We start from the raw sequence: 19,205 nt of genomic DNA, 5'->3' as shown, positions 1-19,205 counted from the left end.
AGTGACAGCGTAAACGCAGCGGGATGAGCGTAACAAGGTCTTTCTGAGCGTAGTAACATCGGCACAAGAACGGGAAGAAAACTTACACAAAAATGTCTGCCAGAAGAAGATCAAGGAGATCGAGAGGCAGAACTGTTGAGGAGGAGGAGGGCATTGTCGCTACACCTGTCAGGGCAGAACATGAAGAAGAAGGAGCTCAAATTTCCGAAGGAGAAGAGAATGGATGAAGAAAAAGAAGAGAAGAAAGCAGCAAAGCAGCTACCCAAAAGGCGAAGAAAGAGAGACTGCACGTGACAAAAGAGGAGGAAGAGGACATAGCAGAATTTTGAAGAATATGAAATCATCTACAACTGGAGGAAGACGGACTATAAAAGCAAGGACATCAAAAAAAAAAGCTTTGGAAAAATCAGCACGTCTTTGTTTATAACGATGCATTGCTGCAAAAGAACTGTGCGTTGAGGAGCCTCTTCGAGGTTCACAGTATATTTCTTCGTCGGTTCTGCATGCTAATAAGTTGACTGACTGCAGATCGACAGTCGAATCGGGCCCACATCGGGGCACATCGGGCACTTTTCAGCTCTCTGAACGGGGTGGCAGCGTGATAAGATCGTATAGATCGCATTGTGCATCGATCGGATAACATCGGCAACATCGAAATGACAGCGTAGCTACATCGTTCTCAAGCGTAGCTGCAGCGGCAGAGATCGTAATGCCTCATTCCCGATCATCAGAGTAAGAGCGTAGCAAGCACGTGGTAGTCGTAACTAAATGACCTATTACCCCATGGGTAATAGGTCATTTTCATTTTCCTTCTCGTATGGGGGTAGTCTTTGCTTTATTAAAAAAAAAAGATAGTTAACACATTACCAATCCACCCAACTCCCACACCCCTCCCCCCACATCACAGCGCATATTGTTGTAGAGAAAGTCACCACTTCGAAAAAAAAAAACCAGATAAAGGACCATAAGTATAGTAACGCCCGTGTAATCGAAAAACAGAGATCTCACTTTCGTCGTTTACTATTAATGTACAAAATGTCTCACAGTCAACTGAACCAGTCTTCAAATTCGTGAATGAGATCAACCCTGAATCTTTGTCAGGCCATGGATGGAGCATGGAGGTACATTTTACCTCCATGGATGGAGCCACTAAACAGCACAGTGTGGTATAGCACGCTTGGATTGTCACAAGAATGTACTAGTACCCGGCTTCAGAGGCGCACATAGACACCCACATATACATTTTGTAATGGTATAGGCACCGGCGCGGTGAATAGAGGGGCTTACACTATATCACACACAGCTCTACCGGGCAGCTACACTACCAGCTCTGAACTGTATCACTTGCACTCAATGGGCCCTAATGCACGTACTTCCTAATTTCTACATCTAGAAAGTGAACATGGCAGATGATACAAGCTTCAAATTTTCGAGACTCGATGGAGGTGGCGATCACGGAGGTGATCACGGAGGGAGTCGTGAGGCTTTTGCAAACGACCCCGAGATCCAGACGACAGACATTGTAGTGACGAGCGGTGATGGTCGCGTCCGCGGGAACGTCGGGGAGAGGGGGGCTGATCGAGTTCGGCAGACGACCCTGCTGCTCATGGCGCTCGTTGGAGTGATATGCCTCTTATCCATCGTGGTTTCTGCCCTAGCATTATCGAGAGTGATGTCTCTAGCACCAGAAGGTAAGCCGCCGTAGCAGTAACAGAAGAATTGGTAAGGGCCCATGATGATCTCATATTATTTTCATGTTTGAGGTACAGCCCTTTCGTTTCTTGATGGGGGAAACAAAACCAGATCTGTTGTTTACACACACGGGTAACTTCCATTGACGTCATGGTTCAATTCTCACAATCAATAACCCGCGGAGTCATTGCACCTGCTTCCAGCCAGTGACGGTTTTTTTTTTTTTTTTAAATCTATCTATTTTTATTTTACCAGCGAGCTCTGTAGTGGCATTGTGTTACTGACTGCTGGAAGTGATGATGAACTGATGATTAGTATGCTTTCTGCATTATATAGGAAGGAACAACCAATACAAGAATATTAAAAGTTTTATATTAGGTGTCACATATCTTCTTTAATTATCCTCGAGCGATTCTGATTGATGACATAGTGGGCAATTGCCTTCAATAGTTCTTAGTACTGAACTGCGCCATGCAACAAAACCGTCCTCTTTAGGATTGTATGGGTTTGTAACATGTATTGCAAGCACTAGTTAATTAGTGTCTTCTACAGAGCGAGCCAAGACCCTTTTGCAATGCTATCGCAATGCAACACGTCTATGAAAGATACATTTTATGTGGCAGTTCAGACCATACAATTTATTTGTAATAATATAATATGATATAGCTATAATACTTATAATACAATATAATTTGATATGACACATTTATATGAATTGGCACGGAAGATCGCGATCGATTTTTTAAAAGTTACTTTCTATTTGGTATTAATAGGCTTATATGAAACCGATGTGGACTGCTTATATATTATTTTAGGGCATTGTTGCTATTGCTCAGGCCGCGAATCTGATCAACTCCATGCTACGATACATTCGGGACCAGCTCCTCCAGTTGTTGTTGCATTTAGTTGAGGTACTCTTTGGCAATAATTATGATATCAATAATATCAAAGACAGACCTACCTACAGGCCTAATTCGAAGTGCGACTTTATTACGTCGCGTTAGAGCTCTGATACAGTGAAGTAATCACGGTCAACCTCCCACATCATAACGACATAGCGACGATACTCGTCATTTAAGAATTATCGCTCTTCCATGCTACAACACAGGATACATGTATTATGAAAGTAAACCTGCAAGAGAGGGAGAGACCAAAAAAAAAAAAAAAAAAACCCCGAGAAAAACGACGAAGGATCGGGGGAATACCACCTTCTCTAGATCTGTTAGTCTTGGTGTTAAATTGCCGTATTACTGATTATTTCCGCGTTGTATTCTATTCATAAAAGAATCATGTGCAGCCAAATTCATGATGCAAACTTACAGACCCCTATAGCTTGTTAAGTGTCAATTATCATGTATCTAATTACTGCAGTCACTGTCGTAACCAACACAGTTAATATTATGGTATCAATAGCAACGTTATACATATACAACCGAGAGACGGGCATTGAGGGTCGTATAATGAGAAGAGGCCCAAAAGAGGTATCTCATATAATGTTAAATAGAAATAGTGACTGGTATACATCCTCTATGTTGATACAGTTATTCTCCTTACCTCTGTATTACAAACATGTATTATCCCGATAGTTCTACATAGGCCCTAAATTTTGCCAATATGTGAGACGAGACTGGTTAACATTACTGGCAAATAATCACTAAATATTATTATAAAAATATTTCATTATTATACACGTCAATTTACAAGACAATACTTTCAGCTATACTTTCAAAATATGGAAAAGAAAATTGTGAAATTTTTAGCATTTGTATTTAATACTTAATCTTTGCCTTTATGGTGCAATCGTTTCCTTCACAATTATTGTCCACACAGTAATGCATAGGGCCTACGCTACGTTAACGTACATATTAATGTATGTAAGTGTGATTAAGTGTATACTTTGAGTCGTTTGCAAGATAATGGTATGATTTAACCAGTCTTAACCTCATGACCCACAACTTCCCTAGAGAATTATCGCCAGGAAATAGGAGAAAACAAAAGGAAAAAACCCTCGAGCCATTTTCGGGATAAGGAGAAATGAAATCTTAGCATTTTCACTTGACCGTTGACCTTCGACCCCATGACTTCATAACCTCAAAATTTATTCTTATCTTGCAGCACATGGAAACTCTGAGTAAGAAAACAACTGCAGGTATTGCCGAGATATTGGAGAAAGTGTAATGGCTGGATGTGACCTTGACATGACTGTGACCTTTGACCTTGAGTGTGTGCCCTCACAAGTTAAAAGGCGCAGCGTGGTTTCTAATTATCTCACACAAAAAAAAAAAGTTAAAACCTGAATTCCCTCATCTAAGGCAAATCAGATCTATGCCATCCCTTTAAGCACGTTGGTGAAAGTACAATTCGCTTATACTCGAGAAAATGAGTTTGCCAGTCCATTTCGATCACGTGTCATGGGATTCGCCAGAAAAAGTCCACATAACAGTATATCCCGCGCTACATACTTCTGTTTCGCGTATGTTTTCCTTGCTTATGTGTTTGTTTTCATAGCAAATTATACGAGTGGAAATCACGGTCACTCCTTGTAGTATTGACTGGAGTTGCTTTGCAAACGCCGGGCGTACCATGCGTCCACGCCATTTCTCTCCCTTTTTTTGTGTTATAAGCCTCTTGTTTAGTTTCATTAATTTAGCGTTTATTTCGCTTTCGAGAAATTATTGGTCGTACAATAGTGAACATCAAAGTCAATGTAACTGAAAGATTATTGGCCACTTTGGCTCAAGACTTAGCATGGTAGTATAGTTATGTGACTAAAGGGTGAAACGACGACCTTTGATAAATTTGTTTGTAGTGTAAAATGTACTTGACATGAAGCGGACCCATAGCTGTCCATACAGTGCTTAACATAAAGAATAAGATCTGCATTTCTCCTTGTCCGGTCGCCTCTCATTACATGTAGAAAGCGAAGAGATGAAATGTGATTTGTCTTGTCGTGTTAGTACTGGTACATTGGGCTTGTAATGACGCGCAAGAAAGCATAGAGTCGTATATCATTTTGTGTCATTCTTGGCTTCAAAAGCGAGGGATGATACCAGATCTGCTCTCTTTAACGGATTTATAGAAGCGGAGTTGATATTGCTGTCAAACATTGGTGTGTGTGTGTGTGTGTGTGTGTATGTGATATCTACCACACTGCTCGGGTATTCTTGCGGTCGGCTACACGTCACTTCCGGTCGACTGGAGTGAAAACAAACAGCTTGCAAGCGCTAAGCCTGCATAATGCGCATACTGCATGCTGTGCATGTGCGACGCGTATAATCTATGTGCAACTCTACGCAGCTCAGACATGGGGACTGTTTTTCATTATTCATTTTGTCATTTGTGCCATCATTCATGAATTATACATGAATCATGTCTTGCCAGCAACATTCTAAAAATCTGGATCCTGTCGATCGATCGGTCCCGGTATTTTGCGAAGTTTAAGGCGGCCGGACTGGACCTGTGCCCGTATGAAATCGCGGCAGGACTCTGGATCAACGACCCGACAAAATGGCCAGATGTGCAATAGAACCTCTTTGAGTAGGCCCTACCCCGATATCTACGCTTACTTATACCTCATGGAATCTGTACTTCAGGTAGGTCTAACGTTAGTACTGTAGTACTTAGGGTAGGGCTTAATTTAGAGTAGGCCTAGGGCCTAATCCTGCCGCCCGCACAGCTACAGTACCAGCTTGCCTTAGCGCTATGCTCGCGGGGCGCCCCGGCAGAAAACACGTACAGCGTTCACTCCAGGCTCACGCGAGTGGTTTGTTTTCACTCCAACGCTATCCATGATGACCCCGTGACACGCAAAATACCCGGATGTCCGACCATGAGAATAGTAATAATTATGACAGGTCCCCTAGAGAAGGCCATCTTGGGTAAATTCGACCATAATTTTATCATAAAATGTCATATCATGTACATCATAACCTAAAGCCCCCGTTCCACTATGCCGTTCTCGCTACGATTTGACAATTTTCTCAGGTCGGGAAGGATCGGGTAAAACCTGAGCCGATCTGGACACAGTACGATGTTAGAACGCTCTAAGTACGCTGCAGTTACGACTACCAAGTGCTTGCTACGCTCTTACTACGATGATCGGGAATTAGACATTGCGATCTCTGCCGCTGCCGGTACGTTTTAGAACGATGTAGCTACGCTGTTAGTGCGATGTTGCCGATGTAATCCGATCAATGCACGCTGTATCTACGCTCTGAACGATCTATACGATCTTATCACGCTGTTACCCCGTTCCGAGAGCTGAAAAGTGCCCGATGTGCCCCGATGTATACCCCGATTCGACTGTGGGTCAGCAGTGAGTCAACTTATTAGCATGCAGAAACGAAGAAATATACTGTGGACCTCGAAGATTCATTCTTCTTTTTTTACTTTTGATTTTCAAAGTTGTTGTTGCTTCGTTATTCTCACTACTCTTTCTTCATCAGCGAGCCCGTGCTTCTGTGCCTCCAGTGCCCTGGTTATTACCCACCATTTCCCTCTCCTCTCCCCTCCTCCCCCCCCCCCCCCCCGGTCCACCTCGGACTTACTACCTTCTTCACTACTATATCCTTCTATCCTCTCATCAATTTTTTCCTTACAAGAGAGCCGCCATGTGTTTAATGTGCGTCCGTATGTGTGCATGTATGTGTGTATTACTCTGTCTGTCTTTTTTTTTTGCTACCGCTTAGGGAAATTTGTTGTTGTTGTTTTTTGCAATTATATATTTTTCTCTATGAGGGGACTGCATTCTAATACTACAAGCTCTGCTTGTTAGCAGTCCCCTCCATTTCCAGCAATATTTTGTATGCGTTTACCACAGTGACGTAACTGTTAATTGTATCTCTGTTGATAATTTGCCTGCATCTCTTTTACAATGTTGTTCTGTTCATCGCATTGTGGTAGGCCTACTGATTTCATGACGTCTGTGTATATGAGCGTTTCTTTGTATTTTTGTATTATTTGTTTATTGGAAGTGAAATAAATCAACTTGAACTTGAACTTTAAGAGCCTCCTCAACTCACGGTTCTTTTGCAGCAATGCATTGTATAAACAAAGACGGGCTGATTTTTCAAAGGATTTTTCTTGATGTCCTTGCTTTTATAGTCCGTCTTCCTCCAGTTGTAGATGATTTCATATTCTTCAAAATTCTGCTGTGTCCTCTTCCTCCTCTTTCAGCATCACGTGCAGTCTCTCTTTCTTCGCCTTTTGGGTGGCTGCTTTGCTGCTTTCTTCTCTTCTTTTTCTTCATCTTCTTCTTCTTCGAAAATTACAGCTAAAATTACTTCCCGTTCTTGTGCCGATGTTACTACGCTCAGAAAGACCTTGTTACGCTCATCCCGCTGCGTTTACGCCGTCATTACGCTCTCCCCGCTGCGTTTCTATTACGCTGTCACTACGCTCTCCCCGCTTGCCGTACGATTAAAAATATGTCAATTTTGATCGGGGAGATCGGGAAGAAATTTTGAACCGGTTCAAAATTTCTTCCCGATCTGAAAAACTGCCCGCTCCAACCCCGACCTCCACACGCTGCTGCTACGATGCTTCCGATCCCCGTACGCTTTTGCCGCTCTATCCCGATCTGCTAGATCGGGACAGATCGGGGTCCAAATCGTGATAGTGGAACGGGGGCTTTACGTATCAAACCTATCAAACCCGTTTGCTTTCGAAACAGAATGCAAACAAGACTAAATTTCCTTGCACAAGATTAAGGTAGAAAGGGATTGCTATTTATGATTTATTGTGAAATGACTCGTGTTTATTACTACTCGAGTCTTATACTTTCACTTCGATTGAGAATGTTTCCGCCTTTCTCTTTTCGTATTCCTACAGAGAAAGTGTGGACATTTGCTGTTGGCAGTACGTATCTGAATTTTCACTATATGTAAGTATCATCAAGGACCAACAGACGTTCTCTTTATGCTGAGAAATGCGTAAATGAATTCAATATCCGGCAGTCGGGTACTGATGCTTCATTTACATGCATTAGATGCTATAGAATTGTCCGAGATGAAGAGTGGGAAATAAGTTTGTTTATATTTATAGCGGAATGTATCAAAAACAGTTATAAAAAAGGATTAGCCTTTGGTCAATGGCTTTTACTAATAACAATGATAATTAAAAAAAAGGACATTTATTTTTGCTAATCATAATAATACTAATAATAATCAAGGTCATAATCCACACATCTGCTTTTTTGTGTTGTCAGACGAGATATCATTTAACCTTATTTCCATGTATTTTTTGTGTATATGCTTCACATTGTGTTTTAGATATGTTTTTGACGTCAGTATAATATGTGATCTATAATGCTGTATATTTTTGTTTATGCTGTATTTTTTTTTTTTACAGATGTGTAATAAATTTAAATTGACTTGAATTGAATCAGTGGTTAATTCTCGTGTAATGCCAACCCGTTTATGTCTTTATTTTCTCGCAGCGATGATATTTGGGATGATGAAGTGAGTGGCTTTGACGTAGACATGGTCAAAACAAGTAAGTGAGTTCTTGCAAAGTGATATTTGTATATTAGTCTCGATTGTTTAAGATAAGATTAGATTCTATATCAAAAGTCAGATCCTTTGAATCTTTTATTTAAATGTAGGTACTTCTTGTCTGTGTCACATGTCAAATATACTTCAGTCACTTAGGGAAAGACAAAACTCCATGAGTTCATGTACTCTATACTGTATAGAAGTACATTTATGAATATGATTATTATCATTATCATTATTATGTTTTATTTATACAGCATATTTATCTGCAAACAGATCAAACGAAACGAAACCAAAGCATCTACTTATTTCAAGAAAAAAAGATCCCGTATTATACCTGAACTTTACTTAAATAAAGTCGAGTAAATCAAGTTTAATCAATCAACGTTTGAGTAAATCAAACAGAATGATCAAATTTCAAATATAATGTACGAAGTAGGATAAGAAAGGTTATAGTTTATATGATGTTTTTATCACCAACGTAGCACTAACCATTTGCTGCAACCACATAGTCCAATCAAATGAGAGGTTGATTTTCATCAACTCCTTACTTTTCAATCATGCAGTGTCTGTGTTGAAAAAAATCCAAGGATCTTGTTTTTCGTTGAAGCTACAAGCTCTTTCCCCCGAAATCGAAAGTTATCTTTGTTAGGTATTGCAACGTCACACGTGACAAAAAGTTGACGCCAAGAATACTATTGCTTTGATACTGTGTCAAAAAAGCGATATTTTGTTCCAATCGATTGTATACAGGGATATGAAATGCTATAATAATAATCATGTGAGACCGTGACATCATCACTCTCGTGATGTATCGCTCTACTAGTATCGCTGTTTTCTGAAAACATGCAATTTGAAATTCTATGGACTTCAGTGGCCATTAAAGCTCCAATTCTTAAAAAAAACAACTACCATTCTGTTTGCTTAATTTACCCTTTATTTGTCAAATTGAACTTAAGTTGAGCGGCTGATAAATCGAGCTACTGCATGGAGAACTTTCTGGGCTCAGTTGTGTGGATTCTTGTGAGTGAAACATTGATTTTAAAAAAAAGAAGAAGATAGATCTGTATTATGATTTCGATGATCTCTTATTTATAGTGAAGGATTGCTTCTACTGTAATCTGTGTAGAAATTGCCTGTGAATTGCCGTTTACATCCAAATGCCTCAATGTTCGACTCCACCACCTAGTGTATCGTCTGTTCTCTTCGTAGTGTGCAGTATCGCGAATAAGAAGTGTCGGATCGTGATGGACGTGGACTCTAACTGCTGGCTGTCCCAGAAGGGCGAAGAGGCGCGCGGCGGTAACGGACTGATGGGGGGCTGGTATGACGCATGCGTGGGTTAGTTGAGAATGTAGGCTGTGGACGACTGTAATTGAGACTACGTATAAACATGCTTAAAAAAGACTAAAAGTTAACTAAATTTTCATCAGTCGACCTTTTGTTAGGGAAAGACTTGCCATGGAAGCATTAGATTAACTGTATCGATGATTCCATAGATGAGAATATTATTTAATATTTGTGTATAGTTTCTGTGTGGCAAGTGTACAGTAGTAGCCAGATTGCCTGCGATATCATGAAAATATGCTTGTGAAATATATTCTTAAAATTATACCTTCCGAAAATCTTGTATCTGCGGATCTTGTGAAAAGCTGTTTCATTCATGCATCTGCACGTATTTTATCCATTTCCATTCTTGGAATTAACTCCTATCATCTGTCGTCTTCTCAACAATATTGATGTGAATTAATCTTTTGCTTGTTATTTTTCGTAAGTATTGTTAAAAAAAATACATGTCTTTCTAACCGAAATGGTTTTAGGATGGGCACAAACACACGAACGAAGGAGAACATTCGCATTTACAGAGCCCTATACGAAGCCGATTCCCAGTGTTTTCTTCGTCAACACCGCGCAGAAGAATTCTTTTGATCCACAAGATATGGCGGGAAAACGCATCGGCTTTTTAGAAGGTTACGCAGACGACGAGCATTGCCTCAACAGGCAATCTTCTGCCGACATCCGGGTATGAGGTGTTTTGCTGATCTCACACAATGTATTAAAAACTTTGACAGCGGTTGTTTCGTTCAAATAGTTTGGATGTGCTATTATAATAATGGTGTCTGATAAGAGCTGCATTAGTTTTTTTTTCCCTGTGAGTTTTCGAGATGAAAGAAGGAAAGCTTTAAACGCTTGTAGGACAAAAGCTGCTTCTAGGCGGCAGGTAAATTTTTAAGGAATGGAACAGACTTCAACCGCGCCGTTCAAGACAGACCATGTCAGAGGAACACTTCATGAAGTGCTTTGTCAGATACACACACACACACACACACACACACACACACATATATATATATATATATATATATATACATATATATATATATATATATATATACACACACACACATATATATATATATATATATATATATATATATATATATACATATATATGTTTGTATGTATTCTTTTTTTGACAAATCAGATGCCAGCCAGTCCGATGCAAGCATTTTTTTTTTGTAGCTTACAACAGTTTGTCAGAAAAAAAAATCGGACAAAACATTTCATGAAATGCCCCCCTGACCTGCTGGATTTTCCCAGTGCATATATTTGAAATGTTTCATCTTTAAAGATACCCATTTATTTTTGCCAACAGCGCAGAAAATATTGATTGCTCTGTTACCCGTATGTTAAATATACATAGGCTATGCATTAGGATTGTTCATCCAGACAACAAAAAATGATGCATACGCGGATGTGATCGGGCAAGAAACATCGGTGATGAAGTGGCACTGTATCCCCGGTATAGGATTACAAAGTCAGTGTTTCGTAAATTCTCAAAGCTCCAAAGAAGCTGTTATACACCCATTTCATTTTGATTTCATTTTGATGGCACTTCGAGATCGTACACTGTCCACATCACAATAATGTAGAGCAGTCATAAGTGGTATCGTGTGTAAGTGAAATCAAATCACAACTACTTTATGCATAATTCATTTGTCGACTCCTAATGAGACTCCGATAATGTCTTCTTAACGTGCTGATAGCCGTATACATTCAGTATACATGTTTGTGAGCTCGGAGACAAAAGCCTTATGAATATTTCAACATGGCGCATGGGAATGCTAATTGCAGATTGATTCTGGTGATATCTGTAAGAAGAGGAATGCACGTTTATGAGTGTTCTCTGTCGCCTCACTGATAAGCTGTTGCTATAATAATAATATGATACTATACAAGTGATGTGGATTTTATTTTAATGCAGAATCTGCCTCTAAAGTTGGCTCAGATCAGCCATTTCTCCTCGCTCGATGATGCTGCAGCGGCACTGAAAAATAATACGGTATACAGAATCATCCAATTTTTATATCCAATTTTTTTATGATGTAAATATTCTTGCGATATTTTGACTTTCATCAACCCCCTTGAACTGAAACATTTATTTCACGAGGTATGTAACATTTATGTGACGTCACACCTGTAAAATAATATTACCTTCTGAAAAAAAATGAATATAATGGTAAGATTACAATTTTTGTGAAAAACAGGAATATTAATTAGTATCTCTCCCTCTTGATAACTTGTCACTAGTTTCTTTCATTGATGCAAGAGAATTCCCCAACCCCGTTTTTGTTTTTCAATGAGAAGTACGCGTTCTTTCCATTTATGTTACTCGCATGCGTAAAAAAAAATATATATTATTCCCCTTACCTTGAGAAAGAGGCTGTTTTCCTACTATGTATGACATCACGAATGTACGTAGTCTTCGTATCCAGCGATGTCAGCTTAAGAATTCAACCAAAGCTTTTAAATTTCACATGTTTTGCTAGGATTGGCGTATTTCCCTCAAACCTGATTGTCATAATTAATACTGCAGGTTTGTGCTGGTGTCATTTGTCTCCATTCACGGATTTTACTATTGGTATACTGGCGGTAAATTTGTTCGTTTTTTAGCCATTGATGGAGCTACCCTACTTAAACAAAACCAATATCATGTAATGTGTAGCAGTTTTTGTTGGAATTCATCGGAAGAGTGGTGAGATTCATTTTTCAGGAGGGTACAGTTAAGCACTTCCAAAACATACAGGTGTGATTCACACTTTTATGCATGTTTCTGGTTGACTTTTGTTTTGTATGTTTGATATCAGTATATAAGTGAAATTTCAATTTATATAACGAACAAAAAAAGAAAAAGAAAAAGCAAGATATACCCAACATCATAGGGATGCAATCGGGAGGATCCACCTGACTTTGCATCATTAATACGAGGCACTCTAGTTAGCAGTACAAGAAGTTCACCTGAAGCAAGCAGCACTATGTATACAGTTGTACTGTAATTGCATCTTACTGTATGCACCGAGAGGCTATTTGCGCTCATAGTTAATTTGATCGAATCAAACCCGATCATCACAGGCACAAAATATTACTGCACTTGTGGAATTTTCTGTGTATCTCTAACAGTTTGAATTATCATCAGCTGATTATAGCCAGTTGGACCTCCGGCTTTTGCACCTCCTTGGTCGGAACAGAAATGGAAGTGTTTTGATTGATTTCAGTGCTTATTCTTTTATTACATGTTACCCATGTATTTGTTCTTGAAAGGACGTGTAAGTTGACCACTTCATTCAAAATCTTTGTAACCATCGTAAGATATGAATATGTCTAGCTAGTTGACGTGAAGTATGATGCGTGTTTTATTTTCATCGTCTCCGAAATTCAAGGTTGATGCCATATATACCACTCAGTACACCGTCGTTTCGGACGGCGTTGTCGAGGCGGCAAGCTCAGGGTCTTACAACTGCTCCACACGTGGTCGGTCAGTGATGACCAGAAAGGACTCAGGGCTGGAGGAATGGTGGAACGAAGCGTGGACACACACATGGGAGACCAAGTACTACAACCTCATGTGCCAGTCGCTACGAATTAGACATGGTCAGTTCTTCGACTGAAATCATGGATTCCTCAGTTTCGTATCCGTGGTTTTATATTCTCGTCATAATACAATCGTTGAGGGCGGTATAACCACTTCTGTAAGGGAGAGCCGGATCCAAAATGAGCGACAGATTTTAAGAGCAGCGCCTTGGCTTTGAAACTATGGAAAAGTGTAACTGTATTCAGTGTAATGCATATATATATATATATATATATATATATATATATATATATATGTATGTATATATATATATATATGTATATATTAGATAATGTATATACCTTACGATCCTCATTGTTTTTTTCAGTCTTGTTCATTCTAGAGTTAGTGGGGGTGAACGAATCTGTTGGAAGGTAGGCCTCGGGACGTGTTAATGTGGCAAGATATTATTATCGTTATGTAACAAACTACACACCAAACACACTCTCATCATACAGCCATATTCCAACGTCTTGAGTTATGACTCCACTCGACTTACCAAATTACTTACTAGCCTAATTGTAATAACGGGCGTTGACAACAATATTTAAGGTTCAATAGTATACACGCTTTATTGTCGTGTACATCATTATATCACACGCAGGTGATAATTACAGGGTATTTCCCCCAGAATTATGAATTGATCAGTGTATTGGTTATACGACTCTCCATGAGCAATCACACCAAATTATATTTGGTCAAAACGTTTAAAAGGAGGTCTTAAAATTGAGGGGACATAATACATGTGGTTATATTAGGAGCGGTAATACAAATAAAAGGGTGCATAAGGTACGAACCACCGCGACAGTCCGAACAGAGTCCCTAGTCGCTTCCAGGGTGAAATAGTGGCCACGTCACTCTCCAAGGGGACCTCGATCGCGATCGCGAACTGCAGTGCGCACTGCCACGATGAGCTCCGGGTCGACATGCTGACGTGTACACGCACTGTCTGGAACGGGACCGGTGTTCGCCGCCTCGTCGTCGCCCGGCACTCACATCAATAGCGTTGACATCGATTGTTAAGGATGCGATCCCAACTTGGAGATTCACAATAAATTTACGCTAATTCGTCGTGAGCTGGAAATGGATGAAGTTCATCCTCAGTCATTGACGACGGGGTTGACGATGAGAGGAGATGCGAGATGATGAGCTCTGATGCAAGCCTCATGCAGCGTCCGCAAATATGACAGGAAGGCAACTCCTCTTCCGTAATAATTGTTCCACAACTATTTAGAATTAATGTTGCTGGAAACATGCACCTCACCGATGTGGTGTAAAAGAGACATGTATGAACTCCAAGAATTATAGTACAATGTAAAACCGCCTCAATAAGGAATGGACTTGACTCTGGAAAGTAATATTGCATCTCCCTTTTGTATTGGACGCAGGAGAGCGATGGTCTATGTCCATCTCCTTTGGAGGTTGAGGAGCCAGAGTGAGAGCAAAAGCTATGTCCACGGTTAATGTTAGGGAAAGGGGGCTACGTGGCAAGTATTATGGGATAAGCCTACGTGTACATTTTTACATAACCGTGGTCAAAGGACTGGTCAGCAAAAATTAGTTCTTTTGTTTCTTTTTGCCATCGGGGAGCGTCCGGAGAGAGTAACATGATTATACCGATAAAAATAGCTCCCTCTCTCGGCCGGTGACTTATTGTCAAACTAACGGGGTACGTGCTGCTACAAATCTTTTGTTGAAATATGAATGTTGGCGTCTTGATCTTTCAACCTCGTAAATCATTCCGTCCTTTTTTTTCTAATGTGCTAATCCTCATACATCAATGAACATGAATACCATTGATATTGACGTTCAGTTGTTCAAGTGGAGTTGTTACAAATTACATTGTATACCCAGTTAATGTGATTCTTTTTTAAGCAGTTTTCTTCTCCCAAGCAAATGTTACTGTTCTGTTTGTTTATGTTTTTTTAAACTCTCTTCCTGTTTTTATCTCTTCCCAGGAGGTGTGGATGGGCTGCCTCCTGACAAAGTATGTCTTCACATGTGAGCCAAGGTGATCGTAATCCTATGCAGTGCCTCATCAATAGCCTTACTTCAGTAGAATTGTCCTTTCGTATGCATTTCATATGCATACATGCATACAGACATACAAGGTACATACACGCAAGTGCACACACACACATTCACACTTGCACTCATAGGCGACACGTTTGATGGTATGTATGTGCGTCTGTAAGTGGAATGGGGGGGGGGTGGTAAGGGGTCAAGGGGTAATTGGAAGAATCATGGGGGGACCTGCGGGAAGTTATAGCGTTTTTCTTTTCTTCATTTTCTTCGATACTAGACTGTAGTGTTTAAATCTGCAAAGTCTTCCAACTCGAAATGATATTTATAGTGTTCACAAGGTTCTCGATCTGGTCCATTTTCACTGTTGCACGCAAATTTAATGATTTTTGTCTCATAGTATTCATGACGTCATGTCGCTTCTGGATGACCACACTTTGGCTGCCTCATATAGGAAAATGAATTATTTTGACACCTAACCCCAACATACTAATATTGACTGAGATAGAACTACAAATTACTTTGCCTTTAATGAAAGATTCTAAAATAAGTGTTCTTCTTTCTTGATATGCCAAAGTCAAACTTGGTCAACTTAGGTTATATCAGTAAAAAGCACAATTTTAAACTGATAATGATCAGATGTATTTATTCATTTTGAGACACTTTTTTCCCTTTGCTCTCGTGCATGCTTCATAATAACCTAGACATGGTGCCATATCAATATTTTGTCTTGATTTCTTGGTAATTCAACAATTCTTACAGATAATGTTTTCACAGCAAATAGCGCTTTACATTGATGTAAATACGATATTTTATCGTATTCAAGTATTCGGTAGATATTAGTGATCCCATCTCCGGTATAATTTGACGGCAGGGTGCATTATGCCTTTCGTTTCACGTCTAATGCAATACATGTATTTGCTGAAGTATCCATGTATTTCAGGGGTGACAATTATTACTGGATAAATGAATACAATCGATGCCTTAATAGGGGACTGTTTAGTTAGTTTCATGTAACCACTGTATTTGCTACATACACATTCGGGTGTGTTTGCATGTTTGTGTTGGTGAGTAATTGAGAAATTCATTTATTTCATCCAGTCACTTGGATATTCTTTGACCTGCACATTACAAGCACTGCTTTTCAGTGGCCCCCTCCATTTTTCGCTGAACATGTTTTAAACTTACTATTTATTACAATGGCAAGCATTTTTTTTTTCAAAAGAGTGATAATATATTGTCATCTCATCTGCATACCTTGTGAATTTGTATTCTTCAAAATGTGAAATTGATATTGAATTGAAAGTATGAGGTGATGTCATGTAGGAGCTTTTGATTTTTTAAATATTTTTATGTGGATAAAGAAACTCACCTCCGGGTCAGAAGATTACTATTTTGTAGAGTTCTCTTTTCTCTCATTTTGTACAGTATGTCCCAAAAAAAAAAATTACAACGGGGCCCTCCGCAATGATTTTTTGAAAATAGTGAATCAATCTAAATACAAATTCAGGGTATGAAACTACAACTCATTGCCCACATCTTACAGAAAACCCCATTCGATTTGCTTCAGTGGTCAAAGAGAAATAAGGAATTTTGTAGAGGATGTCGGGAATCTCTTCTGTCCAAGTTCTGTCTATTATTCACACACAAGAGCATTGAATTGCTAAATTTGGAAGAATAAGACTCATGACATGCTTTACAACAATCCACATTTCTCTGTGACCGCTTAACCAAATTGAATGGGATTTTCTGCAAAATAGAGCTAAGATGTTATATCTTAAGACCCCGAAGTAGCACTTAGACAGGTTGATCATATGGGGTGCTATCAATTCGAAAATCTGATTGTAATTTTGAGGGCGACTTACTGCAGTATGTCCCCCTAAAAATTACAATCAGATTTTCGCATTGATAACGCCCGATATGATTAAATTTCTTAAATGCTACTTCAGGGTCTTAAAAAATAACATTTTAGCTCTACTTTAGAGAAAACTCCATTCAATTTGGTTAAGCGGTCACAGAGCAATGTGGATTGTTGTAAAGCATGTCATGAATTGGATTCTTCCGAGTTTAGCATTTCGATGATCTTGTGTGTGAATAATAGACAGAACTTGGACAGAAGAGATTCCCGACATCCTCTACAAAATTCCGTATTTCTCTTTAACCACTGAAGCAAACCGAGTAGAGTTTTCTGTAAGATGTGGGCAATGAGTTTTAGTTTCATACCCTGAATTTTAGATTGATTCACTATTTTTAAAGATATCATTGCGGAGGGCCCCGTTGTAATTTTTTTTGGGGGGGACATACTGTATTGCGTATTTCTGTACATGTTTTGTGTTTGGTTTGTGATTGAGAAATACACCTCGTGTATACACATATACAGGGATATTAACGTTCAACGTATATTATATCTTCTTTTTTTTTCACATGACATGGGATTTGAATTTTCTTTTCGTACGTACGTACGTGTTCTGTATGATTTCACTTTCCTATAATAGCATTACCTAGGATTAATGGGAATCAGTAATTGCAGACTCTTCTTAATCCTGTGGGCATACTTGTGAGAATTAATGTGTAATTTTGGGTTTTGGACTGAGAGTCCCTATGTTTAATCATATAGTAAATGTGTAATTATGCAAACCCATACGCTTACATTCTGAGTACAACGCAGCGCTTCTCTGTCTTAACGCTGCTCAGTCTAAACGTGTTTATATATATATATATATATATATATATATATATATATATATGTGTGTGTGTGTGTGTCTGAAAGGAAATTCTTCAGTCGCGAGCTTGTGGGTTCACACTGAGTTAACATCAATTATAGCAGAACTAAAATTAATGAAGTTGAATTATCAGTTAATCATGTCTTATGGTAATTGGTATTTACAGTATTGTTCGAAATTTCATAGAGATTTTACGTATACACCGAGACTTGTTTATGATTTCGTCAAGAAAAACAGCGTGAATAATATTTGTTCAGAATATCAAGGTGACATGATTTCCGACTGTCATGTGTTATGGAATATTGTGCATACGAATTGGACTATATTATTTATGAAATAATTGCTCAGAAGAAAATGACTAAGTGAGGCTTTGTCAATAAGAAAGTGTTGTGTTCAGGTGTGTTGACGCGTTTTCACTTTGATCCGTTCCCTCGAGCCGTTTTTAGCTAGGTTTCACAGCGTTATAGATACAGTTTAGTTATTATTATGTTTGGGGGATTTAAGTAAATATTGTATACCAGGCTTCTTGGCAGTACTATTCAAGTCTGTGGAAATGAAGTTTGTGCGTGTGTATTTAATTAGTACCGTGTAATAATAAACTGGAAATGAAGAGTTTGTTCGCAAAAACCGATAAGTCCATTTTTGAAGATTTTGAAATAAGGTCTCTGTCATAAAGTACCTTTTAAATGATATATTGGTCACTACATAATATAAAGGTACATTTTTGAAGTTATGGTCAAAAGAAGCAAAAATTTTCTTATTATTTTCTTTATTTTTCTTGAACTTTAATCACAAATATCTCCATTTGGCAAATATGGACTTATTGGTTTTTGCGAACAAACTCTTCAAATATTTCCTCCCATTTGAAAACAAAAAGAAAGATTGGTAATACTTACTTCATGATTATAATATGCGTGTGTTACTGTTGTATTGTGTTTGGTTTGAAACCAAGCGGTAGCTGCTTTTCTCTTTACTGCACACAAGCGAATGTCTTGATACATAATATAGTTTTATACATACAATGATTTTTATCTCAAATTTATTGGAATGTCATTTGATCCCAATTCTTAACATAGTGTAACAATAATCTTTTTTTTAGACTTATATGTTACAACACTGTAATGCCTACTCACATAGAGGGCTCACTCTATGGAATAAATACTCTCCACACTTCATGATAAACAGCCAGTGTCGTGTCCACTCTGTTGTGTAATGTCAGACCCCAAATAGTAGGATAAAGGCTTTTTACATAGTGGCAGCGACGTACGGGTATTTACATTATACATACATGCAACGTTTCAACTATTCATACTAAAAACTATATCATTCTTATGAGCGTACGATAATCATGTTTATTTCATTTTT

The 19,205-nt window shown here is 38.8% G+C and overlaps 1 protein-coding gene across 1 annotated transcript; it reads left to right on the top strand.

Moving 5' to 3' along the window:
- The first annotated feature begins 1,309 nt into the window (after positions 1 to 1,309).
- Positions 1,310 to 15,100, top strand: LOC139724021 (uncharacterized). Its single transcript, XM_071635220.1, has 8 exons — positions 1,310 to 1,691; positions 7,522 to 7,573; positions 8,129 to 8,184; positions 9,396 to 9,524; positions 10,004 to 10,206; positions 11,449 to 11,526; positions 12,905 to 13,115; positions 15,054 to 15,100. The coding sequence occupies exons 1-8, from the start codon at positions 1,403 to 1,405 to the stop codon at positions 15,098 to 15,100; spliced, it is 1,065 nt and encodes a 354-aa protein (XP_071491321.1). The 5' UTR covers positions 1,310 to 1,402.
- Positions 15,101 to 19,205: the final 4,105 nt, after the last annotated feature.

Source organism: Diadema antillarum, unplaced genomic scaffold (genome assembly GCF_040938485.1).
Source record: "Diadema antillarum isolate AM-2024a unplaced genomic scaffold, OU_Dant_1.0 scf00000205, whole genome shotgun sequence".
In the NCBI taxonomy this organism is placed as follows: Eukaryota; Metazoa; Echinodermata; class Echinoidea; order Diadematoida; family Diadematidae; genus Diadema; species Diadema antillarum.
This window is presented reverse-complemented; position numbering and strand designations above follow the sequence as displayed.